The sequence below is a fragment of the Myxine glutinosa genome, chromosome 13, assembly GCF_964187855.1.
Source record: "Myxine glutinosa chromosome 13, kmMyxGlut1.1, whole genome shotgun sequence".
Classification (NCBI taxonomy): Eukaryota; Metazoa; Chordata; class Myxini; order Myxiniformes; family Myxinidae; genus Myxine; species Myxine glutinosa.
In genome coordinates this window covers 4,059,081-4,077,256 of record NC_136273.1, presented here as the reverse complement: position 1 = coordinate 4,077,256, position 18,176 = coordinate 4,059,081, and the positions used below count along the sequence as shown (strand labels likewise).

General features: G+C 49.0%; 1 protein-coding gene across 4 annotated transcripts in view; it reads right to left on the bottom strand.

Moving 5' to 3' along the window:
• LOC137438516 (homeotic protein female sterile) overlaps positions 1-18,176 on the bottom strand; it is a 169,480-nt gene that overhangs the window by 40,955 nt on the left and 110,349 nt on the right. For all 4 annotated transcript variants that reach the window (XM_068133622.2, XM_068133625.2, XM_068133624.2 and 1 more), the window contains exons 17-18: positions 10,082-10,211; positions 1,045-2,490 (exon numbers count right to left, since the gene is read on the bottom strand). In XM_068133622.2, coding sequence (XP_067989723.2) covers positions 1,045-2,490; positions 10,082-10,211 — 1,576 coding nt within the window. The remainder of the gene's footprint in view (positions 1-1,044; positions 2,491-10,081; positions 10,212-18,176) is intronic.

Below are 18,176 nucleotides of genomic sequence, written 5' to 3'. Positions count from 1 at the left end.
CATAACCTCCATCCACCTTTGGTGGCGCAGGTAATAAAATGCTTGATAAAATGTGCTGTGAAAAATAAGACTTATTCGGAAGCGTTTGCAAATTAGAGATAATTGTATATTTTAAAATAATTTTGAGATTTCCTATGGTTGTTATTTATGGATAATTTCCTTTAGAAAATGATTCCGTTTTTTGACATTATTTTGCAAGTGAATGGAATTTTGCGTTGGCTGCTTGCTTCGGGCTACAATCTCTTGTCCCACTGCTACTATTATGAATATGAATGTGAATAATAAAAATTATAATTATAGATGGTGAAGGGAGTCCACATCAGTATCCAAACCATTCAAGCCTTCATGTTGACAATGTGCCCCCAACATGTGCATATCAATAGAAAAATAAATACTGTTTGCATTTTGAGGGATAAAGGGTCTTCACAGAACCAAAGGGTCACTCTACCCTGCTTCTATTAAATATCATGATGCCTCTTCTGCATAACAATGTTTCCGTTTACAAAGGCCATCAACTTCATCTTCAAATATACATGAGGAATATACTTTACACCGACTGCAATATGTTAACCTGCAGATTTACTGCCTACAAGTGTTATAAAATGACGGGAATGGCTGCATCTTTTTTTCCTGGAACAAAAAAAAAAAAAAAAATTGTGAAGAAGATAATAAATTCACTTTTACCACTTGAGAAAATACTTCAGAACATACCGGGCAAGAGGTGTAACGCAAAGAGGAAAATGGGGAGGGGTTGACAAAAAAAACTTTTCGTCACCGACCGAATACAAGAAAAATCAGCACTGGGCAAGAATGGCAACATGGTGAACAAACGGCCTGCTGCAAGCACCGTAAGCTTTTGGCTGCAAAAAGTGCCACCAAGTTCCTTGCAAGTTTATTATGGAAAAAGACAAAGCAATAAACCTTCACAAGTCTGTCAAATAGTTTCATGAAGCAAAACAAGTTAGTTTGCCACTAAACTTTCACATACGTCACAATCCTGCAGACTCGCCGATTATAAATGGAACGTCGGAGCTCGGTACACACCTGTCCTGTTCACCCCGTGTCCCTGGGCCTTGCCCACGCCGACCAATGAGGCTCCTGTCTGGTGCTGCTGGATCACTTGCTGTGCACGGGTCGCTGCATGCACTTGCCCAGGGGCTGAAGTCGGAAGGCTGAGCCGATGTTGTGGTCCAACAAAATGAGCCGGTGGTGGATGTGGTAGAGCTGGTGGTGGATGTGGTAGAGCGAGTGCAGCTGGCGCAGACTGTGGATTTTGTTGCGCTGTGCGGTGTGGTGGTGCAGGGGCTGAGGAGACATTAGTAACAGAGGACTGTTGCTGAGGAATTACTGTACCTGGTGGAGGTATGGGGGAAGCTTGGTGGTAAGGTCTTTGCGGCGAAAGTGGCAGCGGATGTTCACGAGACTGCGGCATTCGGTGTGGCCAGGGCGATGGAGGCGAAGGCTGTGAAGGTGATAGTGGTGACATGTGATGCTGCTGTTGTTGCTGGTGATGGGAATGTAGAAGTGACTGATGATGTGCAAGTGGTTGCGGTTGATGCTGTGCATGCCCAAGCTTTGCTACTCTTGCTGCAACTTGCTGCTGCTGTTGTTGCAGGTTAAGTCCGTAGGTGGAAGAAGGTGCTCCATGGGTCTTAATTTGCGCAACATTGCTCTGCATCAACCGCTGATGCTGCTGTTGTTGTGAAGTAGCAATACTGCGAGGTGGAAAGACTGCTTGCAGAGGCACTGTTCGTCGCCCACTGCTCTGTCCCGATATAATTTGATTTAAGCGTGGCTGCAACCTTGGTGATGCTTGGTATTGCGGTGAAAGTTCAGGTGGTGAAGAATGGTGGGGAAGAGCGGGTGGGGAGGCAGCATTATCGTGTGGAGAAGGTCGATGCATGGTGATCGACGTGTGGTGCTGTGATGTTGCAGTGTGTGGTTGGTGATGGTGATGATGAGAAATTTGCTGCTGCTGATGCAAAGACTGAGGTTGAGGTTGAGGTTGAGGTGGAAGTTGAGGTGGAGGAGAGTGCAACAAAGGGTGCTGTGGGGATGGCTGGTGCCTCATCCGTGATGAAGGATGTTGTTGATTATGTCCTTCTGGAGAGAGGGGTTGTTGGTTCTGATGTCCTTTTGGTGAAAGTCGCGTCAAAGTATGTTGCTGATGAGGTGCAGGTGGGGAAGCAAGTGGCTGCTGTTGAAATGGGTGCAATGATGCACTGTGATGAGCACCATAAGCTGCTACATCTTGAGTGGAGAGACGAGTCTGTTGCGTGGGGCTCTGCACACCATGATGATGCTGCAGTCCAGGAAAGGGAAAGGCAAATGGTGATTGTGGCTGCCCGTGGATGGGTTGCATGGTGTGTGTTCCATAATGATGCGGCTGTGTGACCGCTGTTGGGCCGAGTGTCACATCTGGCGCAAATCCCCGTTGTGCCTTGCCAATCATGTTGTCAGGATGAGGGTGGTTCAACCCTGGAGGGAGCCCTGGAACAAGGGAACTGTCATTAGTGCTTGCAATAATGAATGTAGGAAACAGCTTTGAAATAGTCAATCTAGAATGTGTACAATAGCCAATCTAGTACGTGTACAATAGCCAATCTAGAAAGTGTGCAATAGCCAATCGAGAGCGTGTGCAATAGCCAATCGAGTACGTGTGCAATAGCCAATCTAGTACATGTGCAATAGCCAATGCAGTACGTGTAAAATAGCCAATCCTGTACGTGTACTATAGCCAATCTAGTACATGTACAATATCCAATCGAGAGCTTGTACAATAGCCAATCTAGAACGTGTACAATAGCCAGTTCAGAGCAAGTACAATAGCCAATCTAGAGCATGTACAACAGCCAATCTAGAGCATGTGCAATAGCCAATCAGGAGTGTGTACAATAGCCAATGTAGAGCGTGTACAATAGCCAATCTAGAGTGCATATAATAGCCAATCTAGAACATGTGCAATAGCCAATCTAGAACGTGTACAATAGCCAGTTCAGAGCAAGTACAATAGCCAATCTAGAGCGTGTACAACAGCCAATCTAGAGCATGTGCAATAGCCAATCAAGAGTGTGTACAATAGCCAATGTAGAGCGTGTACAATAGCCAATTTAGAGCACATATAATAGCCAATCTAGAACATGTGCAATAGCCAATCTAGTATGTGTACAATAGCCAATCGAGAGCATGTGCAATAGCCAATCTAGTACGTGTGCAATAGCCAATCTAGTACATGTGTAATAGCCAATCTAGTACGTGTACAATAACCAATCGAGAGCTCGTACAATAGCCAATCTAGAACGTGTAATAGAGCCAGTCCAGAGAAAGTACAATAGCCAATCGAGAGTGTGTACAACAGCCAATCTAGAGCGTGTGCAATAGCCAATCAAGAGCATGTACAATAGCCAAATAAGAGTGTGTACAATAGCCAATCTAGAGCGCATACAATAGCCAATCGAGTGTGTACAATAGCAAACCGAGAGTGTACAATAGCCAATCCAGTACGTGGAAAATAGCCAATCTAGTATGTGCACAATAGCCAATCTAGAGCGAGTACAATAGCCAATCTAGAGCGTGTACATTAGCCAATCTAGAGCGTGTACATTAGCCAATCTAGAGCGCGTACATTAGCCAATCTAGAGCGTGTTCAATAGCCAATCTAGAGTGTGTGCAATATCCAATCTAGAGTGTGTACAATAGCCAATCGAGAGCGTGTACAATAGCCAATCAAGAGTGTGTACAATAGCCAAATAAGAGTGTGTCCAATAGCCAATCTAGAGCGCATACAATAGCCAATCGAGAGTGCGTACAATAGCAAACCGAGAGAGTGTACAATAGCCAATCTAGTACGTGTAAAATAGCCAATGTAGTATGTGTATAACAGCCAATCTAGAGCGAGTACAATAGCCAATCGAGAGCGTGTACATTAGCCAATCTAGAGCGTGTACATTAGCCAATTGAGAGCATGTACAATAGCAAATCAACAGCTTATATAATAGCCAATCTAGAGTGTGTACAATAGCCAATTGAGAGCATGTACAATAGCCAATCAACAGCTTATATAATAGCCAATCTAGAGTGTGTACAAATAAATAAGGTGGTGTATAAGGGTGATGTATTATAAAGACTGCTTCAATAATGCTAAACTTCCGGATTTTTTTCAAAACGATCGTTAATATCATTATATTATTTAAATTGATATACAGGATATACCTGAACACTGCATGGGGTGTCATGTTTTACAAACTCTCCAGTTATTTTTGTTATCTTTATCATTATGTGCCATTGTCATAATCATTATGTGCCATTATAATTATCATTATCAGCAGTATCATTAGTATGTGCTATTGTCATTGTTGCCATAATCATCATGTACCATTATAATTATCATTACCATTATTATCAGGATTATCATTATTATGTGGCATTGCCATTATCGTTATATGTCATTACCATTATCAGCATTATCATTGTCATGATGTACCCTTATCATTGTCAATATCATGTGCCATTGTCACTCTTATTATGTGCCATTGTCATTCTCATTATAATTGCTCATAGCTCACTTGGAAGATAGATCCGGGGGGAGCTTATGGGATGGTGCGTCCCGTCCGTCAGTTTGTAAAACACATGCGACTTCTTCTCCGAAACCGCTGATGGGATTGTGACTAAATTTGGCACACATTATCTTTGGTATGTTGCAACTCAAGTTTGTTCACGGCATTAAGAAAAATCGGGCCCTGAAGGGGTCTACTGCCCCCCCCCCCCCCCCCAAATATGTATTTGCTTTCTCCTCTGAAACTGCACACTATTTCGATGAAACTTGATCCCAACTTTCATCTTCTAGCAACCATTGAAATTGGTTTAAAATACCGTGATACTGTTTAAAATACCTTTAGTAGGTGTAGTGTACTGCATTATTCTTCCAGGTGAGCACCCAGAGGTATTGCCCCTATTTTAATTATCATTATGTACCATTGTCATTATCAATATTATTGTGTGCAAATGTCATCATTATTATGTACATTATACTTATTATCAGCATTATAATTAGTATAAGCCATTATCATTTTGTACCATTATAATTATAATTATTGGCATGTACCATTATAATTATTTGGAGTGTCAGCATTATCATGCGGCAATGTCATTATCATCATTAATATTATCCTTATTATTATATGTCATTATCATTATTATGTCATTGTCATTATAATCTTATTATTATTGTGTGCCATTATGATTATTATTATGTATCATTATCATCATTATTGTTATCCTTTGCATTATGCACAATTGTCATCATCTTCATTATGTCCCATTATTATCATCATTATCTGCCTTAACACCTCATCATATGATCATTATATTTATCCTGATCATCATTATTATCGACATTATGTACATTTTTATTATTATCATTATGTTGTGGGGGGCACAAGGGGTAATAATTCCGCGCACCAGTGGGTGGCGCGAGCGTCCAGGCGGGGAACTGAAATGCATGCCCCACCTTTCGGCCGATCGGCCACGCCCGGGGGCAAGGCGTGGCCTCGGGACATATATGCGGGTTCGAAGCTCGAGCCCGCCCAGTGCTGATATGCGAGCTCTAAATAAACTCTTGTTTGTATCCACGCGTTGTGGCCTACCTCTCTGGCAATCGAGTCGTGTGTGCACAGCACCACACTGGTGACCCCGATTGGTTCAGCCGTTGCTGACCCCCGAACGCGCTATGGCTACCAACACCGTCGCAATCAAACTCCAGGAGTTTTGGGAAGCGCAAGCCGACGTTTGGTTTGTGCAAGCCGAAGCTCAGTTCCAACTCCGGAGCATCACAGCGGACGAGACCCGGTACTACCACGTGGTCGCCGCCCTCGGACCCGGCACTGCAGCCCGCGTCGTTTCCATCCTCCGGCGCCCGCCGGGTGACCACAAGTACGAGGCGCGCAAACGTCTCCTCCTCGCCACGTTCGGCCTCACGGAGGTCGAACGTGCCGACCACCTCCTGGACCTTCCCGCCCTCGGCGACACACGACCATCCGTCCGGATGGATTTCATGCTATCCCTGCTTGGAGACCAGCGCCCGGATTTCTTGTTCCGCGCACTTTTCCTCCGCCAGCTAGCGATACAGGGGTGCCTCGCGCTGGCCGGTTCCAAAATCACGGAACCCCGCGCCCTGGCCGGAGAGGCCGACAAGTTTTTCGCGGCCTGCGACATGCGGTCGGTGTACGGTGCTGCCGTAGCGGATCCCGGTGCAAAGGCTACAGCGCCCCCGGCTTCCCTCGTGGCCGCTGCTGCGCCCCGCCCACTACCGCAGCCGCCACCACCACCGCCGCCGGCACGGCCGACGCGGCCGCCACCGCCGCAAACCTGGTGCTACTACCATGCCAGGTTCGGCTGCAAGGCTAAAACGTGCCGCCCGCCGTGTTCTTTTGACGGGTCGGGAAATGACCAGGCCGGCGCTCACTTGCGGCCCTGAGCGTCGGCCATTCCGGCAGCCTCCTGTTCATCACAGACACCTTGTCCGGGCGCCGTTTTCTTTGCGACACGGGAGCGCAGGTAAGCGTCCTCCCTGCCTCGGCGTCCGACAAGCAAGCCGCGGGCCGGGGCCTCGCTTTGCTTGCCGCCAACGGAACACCCATCCGCACATTCGGGAAGCATTGCCTCTCACTGCGGTTCGGAGGGCAGCGCTTTCAATGGTCGTTCGTCACCGCCAGCATGCCAATGGCCCTGCTCGGCGCGGACTTCCTATGTGCGCATGGGCTGTTGGTCGACGTTAAGCGCAGACGTCTCGTCCAGGCCGAAACCTTCAGCTCGCTCGCTTGTTCGCTGAGCGGCTCACCGAGCGGCTTGCTGAAAGGTTCCGTCCCGGCGAGGTTAGTCTGCACGCTTCCGGCAGCGGACGAGTTTACCCGCCTCCTCGCCAGTTTCCCGGCCCTCACGCGGCCCACCTTCTCAGCGGTGGCCGTCCAACACGGGGTGGAGCACCATATCCCCACAGTCGCGCCTCCGGTCTACGCCCGGGCAAGCGGACTCGACCCCACGAAGCTCGCCGTGGCGAAAGCGGGGTTCGCCACGCTGGAACGGCTGGGTATCGTACGGCGCTCCAACAGCGCTTGGGCCTCTCTTCTGCACATTGTGCCGAAGCCCGGCGGCGGATGGCGGCCGTGCGGTGACTACCGCCGGCTCAATGATGCCACCACCCCCGACCGCTACCCGGTCCCGCATATCCAGGACTTTTCCGCCCGGTTGGCAAACACGACCGTGTTCTCCAAGGTGGACCTCATCCGGGGCTACCACCAGGTCCCCGTACAACCGGACGATGTCCCAAAGACAGCCGTCATCACCCCTTTCGGCCTCTTTGAGTTCCTGCGGATGCCTTTCGGGTTGAAGAATGCGGCCCAGGCGTTCCAACGGCTCATGGACAGCGTCTTGCGCGACTTACCTTTCATCTATGTCTACCTGGACGACATCCTAGTCGCGAGCGCGTCCCGGGAAGACCACCTGCTCCACCTCCGCACGCTTTTCGAACGCCTGGGCCAGCATGGCCTGATCATCAACCCCGCAAAGTGCCGTTTCGGCGTCGCCGCCATCGACCTCTTGGGGCACCGCATCACCAGGCACAGGGCCGTCCCTTTACCGGCCAAGGTGGAGGCGGTCAGGGGTTTCCCGTGCCCCCGCACGATCAAGGGGCTCCAGGAGTTCCTGGGCATGGTGAATTTTTACCACCGCTTCGTGCCCCACGTCGCCCAGCTCCTCCGCCCCCTTCACGAGGCCCTCCGGGGCAAGCCGGGCAAAGGTGACATCGCCTGGTCGGAGCCGATGGCCGCGGCGTTTGCAGGCGCAAAGCTGGCCCTGGCCAACCCCACCATGCTGGCGCACGCGGCGCCCGATGCACCGATCGCCCTCACCACCGACGCGTCGGACTACGCGGTGGGCGCGGTACACGAGCAGTGGGTGCGTGGTGCTTGGCAGCCCCTGGCGTTTTTTAGCCGGCAGCTTCGCCCGCACGAACGCCGCTGCAGCACCTTCGACCGCGAGCTGCTCGGGCTCCACCTGGCGGTCCGACACTTCCGCCATCTGCTTGAGGGCCGCCCGTTCACGGCTTTCGTTGATCACAAGCCCCTTGTGTTCGCGATGGCCAAGGTCGCCGAGCCATGCTCGGCCCGGCAACAACGTCACCTCTCTGCCGTGTCCGAGTACACGACGGACATCCGTCACGTTGCGGGTAAAGACAACCCGGTGGCGGATTGCCGTTCCCGGTCCGTCGCGCACGCGGTCCACCTCGGGATCGACTATGCCCGGATGGCGGAGGACCAGACCACCGACCCCGGCGTCCAGGCCTTGCGGACCGCCGTCACGGGCCTCCGCGTCACCGAGGTGCCGTTCGACGTCACGGGTGCGGCCCTCCTGTGCGACGTCTCCCTCGGTCGGCCTCGCCCCATCGTGCCCGCTGGCTGGCAGCGCCCGGTTTGCGACGCCATCCACGGCCTGTCACACCCGGGCACGAAGGCCTCCCAGAAGCTCGTCGCGGCGAAGTTCGTCTGGCATGGCCTCAGGAAGGACGTCCGCGACTGGGCCAGGACGTGCCTCGCGTGCAGGCGCGCAAAGGTCCACCGCCACAACCGGGCCCCGTTGGCCCCGTTTACGGTGCCCGAGCGTCGGTTCGACCACGTCCACGTCGACTTGGTGGGACATCTGCCACCCTCGCGGGGGTTCACCCACCTCCTCACCATGGTGGACCGCACCACCCGGTGGCCGGAGGCCGTGCCCTTGGCGGCGACGACTGCGCCTGACATCGCACACGCTTTCATCGCCATGTGGGTTGCCCGGTTTGGTGCCCCCTCGGACATCTCGTCCGATCGCGGCCCCCAGTTCACCTCGGAGCTCTGGGGCGTGGTGGCGCAAGGGCTCGGCGTCAAACTGCACCGCACCACGGCCTACCACCCCCAGGCCAATGGCCTGTGCGAGCGCTTTCATCGCTCCATGAAGGCCGCACTCCGGGCCAGCCTCCACGACGGCAGCTTGGCCGACAGGCTCTCCTGGGTCCTGCTGGGCCTCAGGACGGCGCCCAAGGACGACCTGTGCGCGTCCTCGGCGGAGCTGCTCTTCGGACAGCCGCTGCGGGTGTCAGGCGAGTTTATCCCCGACTCCACTGCTCCTTGGTCCGTGGCGCAACAACGCTCCATCCTGCAGGAGGCCGCCAGGAGGTTCGCCCCGGTGCCCACGGCACACCACGGTTGCCAGCCCTCCAACGTCGCCCCGGAGCTTCGCACGGCGGAGTACGTTTTCATCCGACACGACGCCCACCGGGCACCGCTGCGGCCCCCGTACGACGGGCCTTTCCGCGTGCTGGAGACCGGGGACAAACATTTCACCGTGGACATCGGCGGTGCCCCGGATCGTATCTCCGTGGACCGCCTCAAGCCGGCCCACCTCAATCTGGACCACCCCCCCGCAAGCAGCTCTGCCTCCGCGTCAAGGCCGCTCCCCCCCCCCCGGCACCTCCCAGCCCCGCTACCCCCCAGCCCTGCACGCATCGCCAGGGGGCGTTTTGGCCGGGTCATCCGGCTTCCCCGCAAGCTCACCCTTCAGGTGCGCGGGAATTCTGGCGGGGCGCGTGTGGCGGGCACAAGGGGTAATAATTCCGCGCACCAGTGGGTGGTGCGAGCGTCCAGGCGGGGAACTGAAATGCATGCCCCGCCTTTCGGCCGATCGGCCACGCCCGGGGGCAAGGCGTGGCCTCGGGACATATATGCGGGCTCTAAGTTCGAGCCCGCCCAGTGCTGATATGCGAGCTCTTAATAAAGACTCTTGTTTGTATCCACGCTTTGTGGCCTACCTCTCTGGCAATCGAGTCGTGTGTGCACAGCACCACAATGTACTATTATAATTTACCATTATCCTTTCAATCGTATGTAATTAAAATAAATACTCATGATCTGTGCGGACAAACAAATGAACAAACAAACAAACGGACCCAAATGCAATACCCTCTCTTCCTCTGGTGAGGGGGGAAATAAAAGCAATATGAGTGACAGAAAAGGTCAATGTGTCCTCCATTCAAGTCTGCTACAGAACTTACCAGGGGCCACCATATCAGGCAAGGGATGCTGAATCACAGAGCGACACAAGCTGGACACCATTTCTTGGCCAAGTGACACCCCCAGTGAGCCAGAAGTGAGACTCTCAGATGTTTCCAAAGCCTTGAAAGCCTATATGAAAGATACATTCTGGAGTGAATATGTTTCATGTTCTGGAGAAATACAAAAATAGATTCAAGGCAACTGGCAGCCTGGTGTTGGCTTAGCGGTTAGGGTGCTGGCTTGGGATCCTAGGATCCTGGGTTTGAATCCCGATCGATCGCTGAATTAACGCCAGGGGGGTTGACTCAGCCTGTCATCCTTCCGAGGTCGGCAAATTGAGTACCAGCTTGCTGGGATGAATGATCCCGGTGTGTACCCCGGTTTAGAATAGGTACACCGTATCCCTGCGCATCGTAAGAGGCGACCAAAGGTTGGCGTCAGGAAGAGCATCCGGCCATAAAAACATCGCCTCAAACAGGGAACCATGATTGTCATGGGGCCCACAAGGCTAACCCCCGCGCTCGCGGGGAAAATGGCCTTAAAACGATCATTCATTCATTCATATATTCAAGGCAACTGGCAATATCATTAAAAACAAGTACAAAAAGTTTTAATTAAAACAAAAGCCACGTCGATGTTACACAATGCCTAGATGCAGCTGTGCCTATAACATCGATGTTATAGGCACAGGACATTCCTATTGATTCGATTACTTGATGTCATTTTTGTGCAAAGTGAAAATATATCTCGGCAATTTCCCGTGTGTGGCGACGAATTTTTAATATATCTCGGCATTTTCCCGTCTGTTATTTCAGGCGGTGTATGACTGACCATGCCGCGATTTAAAAAAAAAAAATCTCGGCAATTTCCCGTGTGTGGCGACACGTGAACGAAGCTATGCTCCTCTCTCCACATTATTGTGACGACGTATAAATTAAATATTTAATCGTGACGATTGTCATCAAATGGACGAATTTTTAATATATCTCGGCATTTTCCCGTCTGTTATTTCGGGCGGTGTCTGACTGACCATGCCGCGATTTAAAAAAAAAAAATCTCAATGGACTTGAAGTTACAGGCCTTTGAGAATTCATTTCGTTTTATAAAGGGCAACTTTCATCGGATTTTCTTCCCGTTTTTTTTCAACCGAGTCTAAAACTATGTTAGCGACTGTGAAAAATGAAGTGATATATCGAATTTGATTTGATATAAAACTGTGTGAGAGAGGAAGACACCACGGGCCTACAAAACAGGCCTCAAAGCTATGCGAGTTCATAAAATGGTGGATATTTGTTTATATGAAGGCTCTCCCAGAATGGGTGGAGCTATGGTTCCCAGAATGGGTGGAGCTTTGAGGTTTTGTCTTCTCTGCAAGAAGAAGAAGAAGAACAAGAAGAAGAACAACAACAACAGCAGAGGGCACTCTATGAGCAGCGTCTGCGACGCGGCTAAAAAAAAACTATGCAGGCACAAAACGAAGGCATTATTCCTCTTGGTCATTAGGATTTTTATTCTCAGGTAAATTGATAATTACTCTTTCGTATGCAGTAGAACCGAGTGATTTTTGTAAAAGACCCGTGTGATTTTTGTGAAAGAACCGAGTGATTTCTGTTAAAGAACCGAGTGATTTCTGTTAAAGAACCGAGTGATTTCTGTTAAAGAACCAAGTGATTTCTGTTAAAGAACCGAGTGATTTCTGTTAAAGAACCGAGTGATGTATGTTAAAGAAGCGAGTGATTTATGTTAAAGAAGCGAGTGATTTATGTTAAAGAACCGAGTGATTTCTGTTAAAGAACCGAGTGATTTATGTTAAAGAACCGAGTGATTTATGTTAAAGAACCGAGTGATTTATGTTCAAGAACCGAGTGATTTTTGTTAAAGAACCGAGTCATTTTTGTTGAAGAACCGAGTCATTTTTGTTGAAGAACCGAGTCATTTTTGTTGAAGAACCGAGTCATTTTTGTAAAAGAAGAATGATTTTTGTAAAAGAAGAGTGACTTTTATAAAAGAACCGAGAAATTTTTGTGAAAAACATTTACTTGTTGAAAGCCGAATCGTCACAACTTTAATGTATTAAGGAGAGCGGAACAAAAGGAAGGGGAGGGCTGGGAGGAAGAAGAGAAGAGGGAGGGAGTGAGTGGGGTGGGGGGAGAAATAGAAGAGGGAGTGAGTGGGTGGAGGTAGGGATGATTGCCTCGAGGGTGGGGGACAGGAGTTGGGTGTGGAGGGAGAGGAGAGGCAGGGAGACGGGGAGAGCGATTGAAGAAACAGCGGAGTGAGTGTGTGTGTGCACACAGGATTATGATAGCAGGCTAGAGTAGTTGGTCGAGGTCAGCCCAGGCAGCACTGTTGATTGATGGCAAGAGCGTCCCAAACTGAACAAGGTGGTATATGGCCTAAGCCAGGCGAACAGCGGTTCAGAAGCGATATCGGACTAGATATATTGAATGTGGCATCAATGGAGGGGAGAGATGATGCAGAGAAGATGGGAAGTGTTTTGTGTGCAGAAGCCCAAATGGAAAGGAGACAGGACGAGGAGGTTGGTAGGATACAAGCTGTTGCACGCGTATAGGGACTTTAACGCGCATGTGGGAGTTGCAGAGCCGGGTGTAGAGGAATGTGTTGGTAAATTTAGTTGGAGAACGAGGAATAGAGAGTAAAGCACTGGAGGAGCTGGTGGCGTGGAATGGGATGGCCATAGCTGGTTCATTCTTTCAAAAGTGGGAAAGCCACACGATTACCCATATGAGTGGACAGCACATAATATAGTTGGATTTGGTGGAGATATAGAAGCGACAATAGTGAATGGTTTGGGATTGTAAGGCAATGGCAGGAGAGTGTGTTTGTACCCAGCACAAGTTTGTGATACAGATAATGAAAAGGAGGGAGGTGAAGAGCAGTGGTCGGAAGATTATTAGGTGGGGGAAGTGTAGGGGAAACGTTGTTGTAGAGTACAAGGAGATTAGCAAAGAGGTGGGAGGCTTGGAAGAGAAGTGGAAGAAGTACTGAGAGGTGTTTAAGGGAATTGCATAAGTTTTGTGTGGAAGGACGTCGGGAAAGGGTGCATCGTCGAGGAATATAAACCAGGTATGGTGGATGAAGAAAGTAATGAAGGCAGTTGGTGAAAAGGATGTTTGGAAGAGAATAGAGAAGATCAAGGATAGAGGCAGGCAGCCAGATGTGGGAATATATGGGCAGAATAAGAAAGCAGCAATTAGAGCTGTTGATAAGGTGAGGTATGATATGGAAGAGGTGGTGTACAACAGGTTGGAAGAGGATGGTTGGACGAAGATCTATAAATTGTATAGTAACAGGGATGAGGACAGTAAAGCCATGATGGGGCAGTTATTAAGGATGGTGGTGTCAATATTATTGTTGCGGTTTTGAGTTTTGGTAACAGTCAGTATAATAAAGGTTAAATTTCCCCCTCATCGTTAGTCACACAAGCAACATGTAGCCTCGCGATAGTGTAGTTATCTCTTAGTATTTGTGAGCAGCGTCCTTTTCCTATGTTAGTTCTGCGTTGAGTAGAGTAAGGAGAATAGGTCATACTTCTACTGACTATCCCGCCTCCCTAGCCTCATGCCTCTTTGTGCTGACTTTGGTTCATTTTGGCGCGAATTAACACGAGGCAGGCCTAGGAGGGTCGGGGCGGGGCCGAATGAGGGCGGCAGAGGAGCTGACGGTAAGCGCGAGCCGCCAATCAGGGCTCAGAGGGTGTGGCGGCAGCACTGCGTCACTGGGCATGGTTGGAAGGTTCGGGGCGGATCAATATAAGCGGTTGCGCAAAGCCCCCGAGAGGACTCGCACGAGAAGAACTGAGCACCAGCAGTTGAGAGAACTCGCGAGCAGCTGGATTGAAGAGAGGAACGAGGACTGGGTTGGCATTGAGTGGAGAAAGACGCGCATGAACCAGGATACGCGCTAATATAAAGCAACGCTCGGTTGAGCTTGAAGCCGAGCTGCGTACAGTGCATTGAGTTACGCAAGTGATAACGGTTGTGTAACGGCCAGCCGCGTATTTTCGTATTTTCGTACATGAGAGATGCGTATTTTCCGTCCTACCTCATCGGCTGCCTTTTGTTCGGGAGACGCGCTACGAGGTTCCATCCACCGCCTGCTTGCCTTCTTCGCGGGACGTGCTGGGACCGTGGAGAGCCGGACGGGGCCGTTCCTGGACGACCACGTCGACGCGTTTGGCCAGAACATCAACCTGCCTGCAATTCCCTTTGTGAGTGTGACGGGCCGAGTCTGGGAGATAAGAATAAGACTGATTAAGTGCTGCTCTGTGTCTCTGCGTACCGATCCTTGTACATACGTGTGGGAATAATAATTAAACCTGTGTTCTTCCTTTCCCATTCGATCGTTCTCGTGATTTCCTCATGGGGTCCAATATTTAACGGTAAATGCACGGACCACGTGGTACTCAATCCGCTCGGTGTACCCAAATCACACGTGGCTCGTGCGAGGCTTGCTTCCCCGCTTCCGTGGCGGTGCACAGGGAGTTAGGTACGAGCGAGACTTGGTCCCAAAACTCTACCTTGCGCTTTGCCTGGAAGAGGCGTTTCAAGTCTCTCGGTTCCGCCAAACCGAGAAAGAACAAGGGGATTAATCCCCCCTTGGTAAGGGTAAGAAGGGCGGCGGAGAACCGTAACATTATTTTATTTAATACAGCTATCAACTACTTGAAGTGTATTGAGCCCTCCTGGGGCATCCTCTCATTACTACTTCAATATTATGGTATATACTTAAGTATGATGTGTGTTGAGTCGGTATGACAAACCGAGGCAATTAAGACTAACTTCGTTTTTACCTTTGTTTTTTAAATTTCGATTTCGATGGGCTCACTTTAAGTAGTTAATGACCGACACTTTATCTTAATATAACTAGATGGTATTCATAGAATACTTACCCCGCACAGTCTTAAGAAGGACCTGGCGCGAGGCAACTCTTCTCTTTTTGAAGGGTTTCGTTTTGTTTGATCCAACATGATTGCCAGAACAGAGACCGATGATATCACTTTTGTCAAACTATATTTCCCATCGGTAGTTGATCAATTAGTGAAAGTTTCGCATTAAGCGCTTTCAGAGAAGAAGATTTGCAAAGATTTTCGCTTAGATCCAATATGGCTGCCCAACCACGTGACATATGACATCATAAATTCACACTCTGGCTCCAATTGGGTAGGGGATAAGGTGTGTGAAGTTTTGTGTTGATCGGATAAGATTCGTTTTTCTATCCAGGATGGCTGCCAAACCATCATTTTCACAAAATATGCTGCAATGGTGTGAGATGATATTTGGAAAGTTTCGCTTCGATCGGTTCAGCTGTATCAGAGAAATAATTATATATTTTTCCCTTTGATCCAACATGGCTTCCAGACCCTGTGAACTATAATTTATTTGTGACCACCATGGCATCCCCAAGGCTTGAGAACATGTGTGAGGGTTCTCCCAAATCTGTCCAGCCGTTCTGGAGGGGACATTTAAAGGTTTTAGGTTAAAACCAATATGGTTGCCAGAACATGCAACCTGTGATTTATTCATGGGCAACCGCACCGTACATTCCCCAAGGCTAGTAGATCATATGCATGAAGTTTTGCATTGAACCGGTCAGACATTATGGAGAGGAAGTTTTTAAAGTGTTTTATGTGCAATCCAACATGGCTGCCGAACCACGTGACCTATGATGTCATCAATTTAATTCTGTCGACCAAATTATCCCTAGATGATCTTCAAAAATGTTCATACTGATCGGATTAAGCGTTAATTAATTATTGTCGTATGACCTCTCCCAGGTCTCAAAGTATCCATATTGTGTGGGTGTACTTGACGCACTTAATGAAAAGCTAATGTAAATTTGATGGCACTTTTAAAAAGACCATATATATTATATTGCATCATCATCATCATCATTATCATCATCATTGCACCACCATCCTGGTGTTGGTTCAGCGGTTAGGGTGCAGGCTTGGGATCCTAGGATCCTGGGTTCGAATCCCGGTCGATCGCTAAATTAACGCCAGGGGGGTTGACTCAGCCTGTCATCCTTCCGAGGTCGGCAAATTGAGTACCAGATTGCTGGGATGAATGATCCCGGTGTGTATCCCGGTTTAGAATAGGTACACCGTATCCCTGCGCATCGTAAGAGGCGACTAAGGGTTGGCGTCAGGAAGGGCATCCGGCCATAAAAACATTGCCTCAAACAGGGAACCATGATTGTCATGGGGCCTGCAAGGCCAACCCCTGCTCTAGCGGGGAAAATGGCCTTAAAACAATCATTCATTCATATATATTATATTGCACTGTGATTTAACTTGAGAGTTGACCAACTGTAAAGTTCTAATCAATGCTCAAAAGGTACTGCGTGAGCGATAAACCGAATTAGGGCTCATTAATATTTTCACAAACTTACGAGATGAATGGCATTGCTATATCTTCAGAAAAAATATATATTCATCACATTCATCCTGAATTTGAAATCACTTACAAAATACAGAAATAGCACATTCTGTATGATTTATCTTTTTATTTATTTTGGGATTGTATTTTCAAATAGGAACTTCCAATGATTGCCCAGCCACTACCAACACAGCTCCCCTTCAGTTTGACAAACAAACATTTCTCATGTTCATTTTTCCGAAATTCTAGCTGTTATAAAGCATAATACTCGTTAAGCATCAACTTTTAAACCAAACTAAAGCAACGAATTCACAGTTGAGAAATTTTGTAATTGTGTTTAAGTGTCATGGTAATTGAGGGGAAAAAAACCGAAATGAGAAATTGGACATGCATCGTGTATTGTTATAGTTATCCTCACCAGAACCAGGTGATCCTGTAAATTCATGTGCAAGTCACGTCTCCCACAGAGTACGGGTCTGCTCGTGCCCCATATCAACCCATGTGGTCAGTCATGAAAAGAATGGCCGGCCCGTTGTCATTTCACACCAAATGAGTTGGCTCACGCTATTGGGATGGTACAACAAGGGGCGTCGACGACTCGGACTGCTGTTGCTTCCTGGTAAAATGTTCATCGCAGTGTCATTCCGAGGACACTGATATGGTACCCACAAGGCTGGACAGTTCACAGAGAGACCTCGTTCAGGTCACGCAAGGGTAGCAAACCCTCATGAGGATCGTTATCTTGTCATCCACGGCAGAAGGAACCACTTTTCAACAGCACGCTCTCTTCACAATGACCTGCAAAGAGCAATCAACCATCGATTTTCGTCCCAGACAGTTTGGAACAGTCTTCATATGCCCATGGCATGAGGTCCAGAAGACCACTACTCCGCATCCCTCTAAAACAGCGCCATCGACAGCAGGGCACACAATGGGCGATAAAACATCACAACTGGAGCGTGAACCGATGGCGCCACATTCTTTTCACCGATGCTAGATACTGCCTAGACTTCAAGGATCAACCAACATACTAGAGTCTCGAGATGAGATGGGGAACAATTTGCGAATTATGCCATTAGACAGCAGGATCAGTTTTGTGGGGATGGTACAACAAGTCAAGGTCAAGGTGGGGGTATAGTAGTCAAGATAGTACGGCCAGCATTCAACTTGGTTGAAGAAATGATCCTGTTATCGTTGAAAGGGGTGCTATGACAAGCGTCAAAAACAGAGAGGAAATCATTATGCCTGTAGTCACCCCTCTGGTCCAACAACGTCCTAACTTCATCTTTAATGACGAGAACACCTGTGCACACCGTGTACACATTTGTCAACACAGCACTTGAGGACCACATAATTCGCACCGATCTCCGGACATAAATCCCATTGCCATGCTTGGAACATCCTACGAAGGGATCCTTTGGTCACCAAGTACACCCACAGTTTTGTGATCGACTGGGAGTGGCCCTGGTCGAAGAACGATGCAATCTCCCACAATGACAGCTGGATCGTCTGACTTGGTCGATGACAAGTCATGTACGACCTTGCATTGGGGGTCACTGGTGATCACACACGGAATTAAAGTCCTTTCTGCCAATGTAAACTTGTCGGTGATCATTTGTAGCGTCATTGTCAATGTGCACTGTTTTCAGACAGTCATCATTTCCACATAACAACTTAGATTTGGCTTCCAATG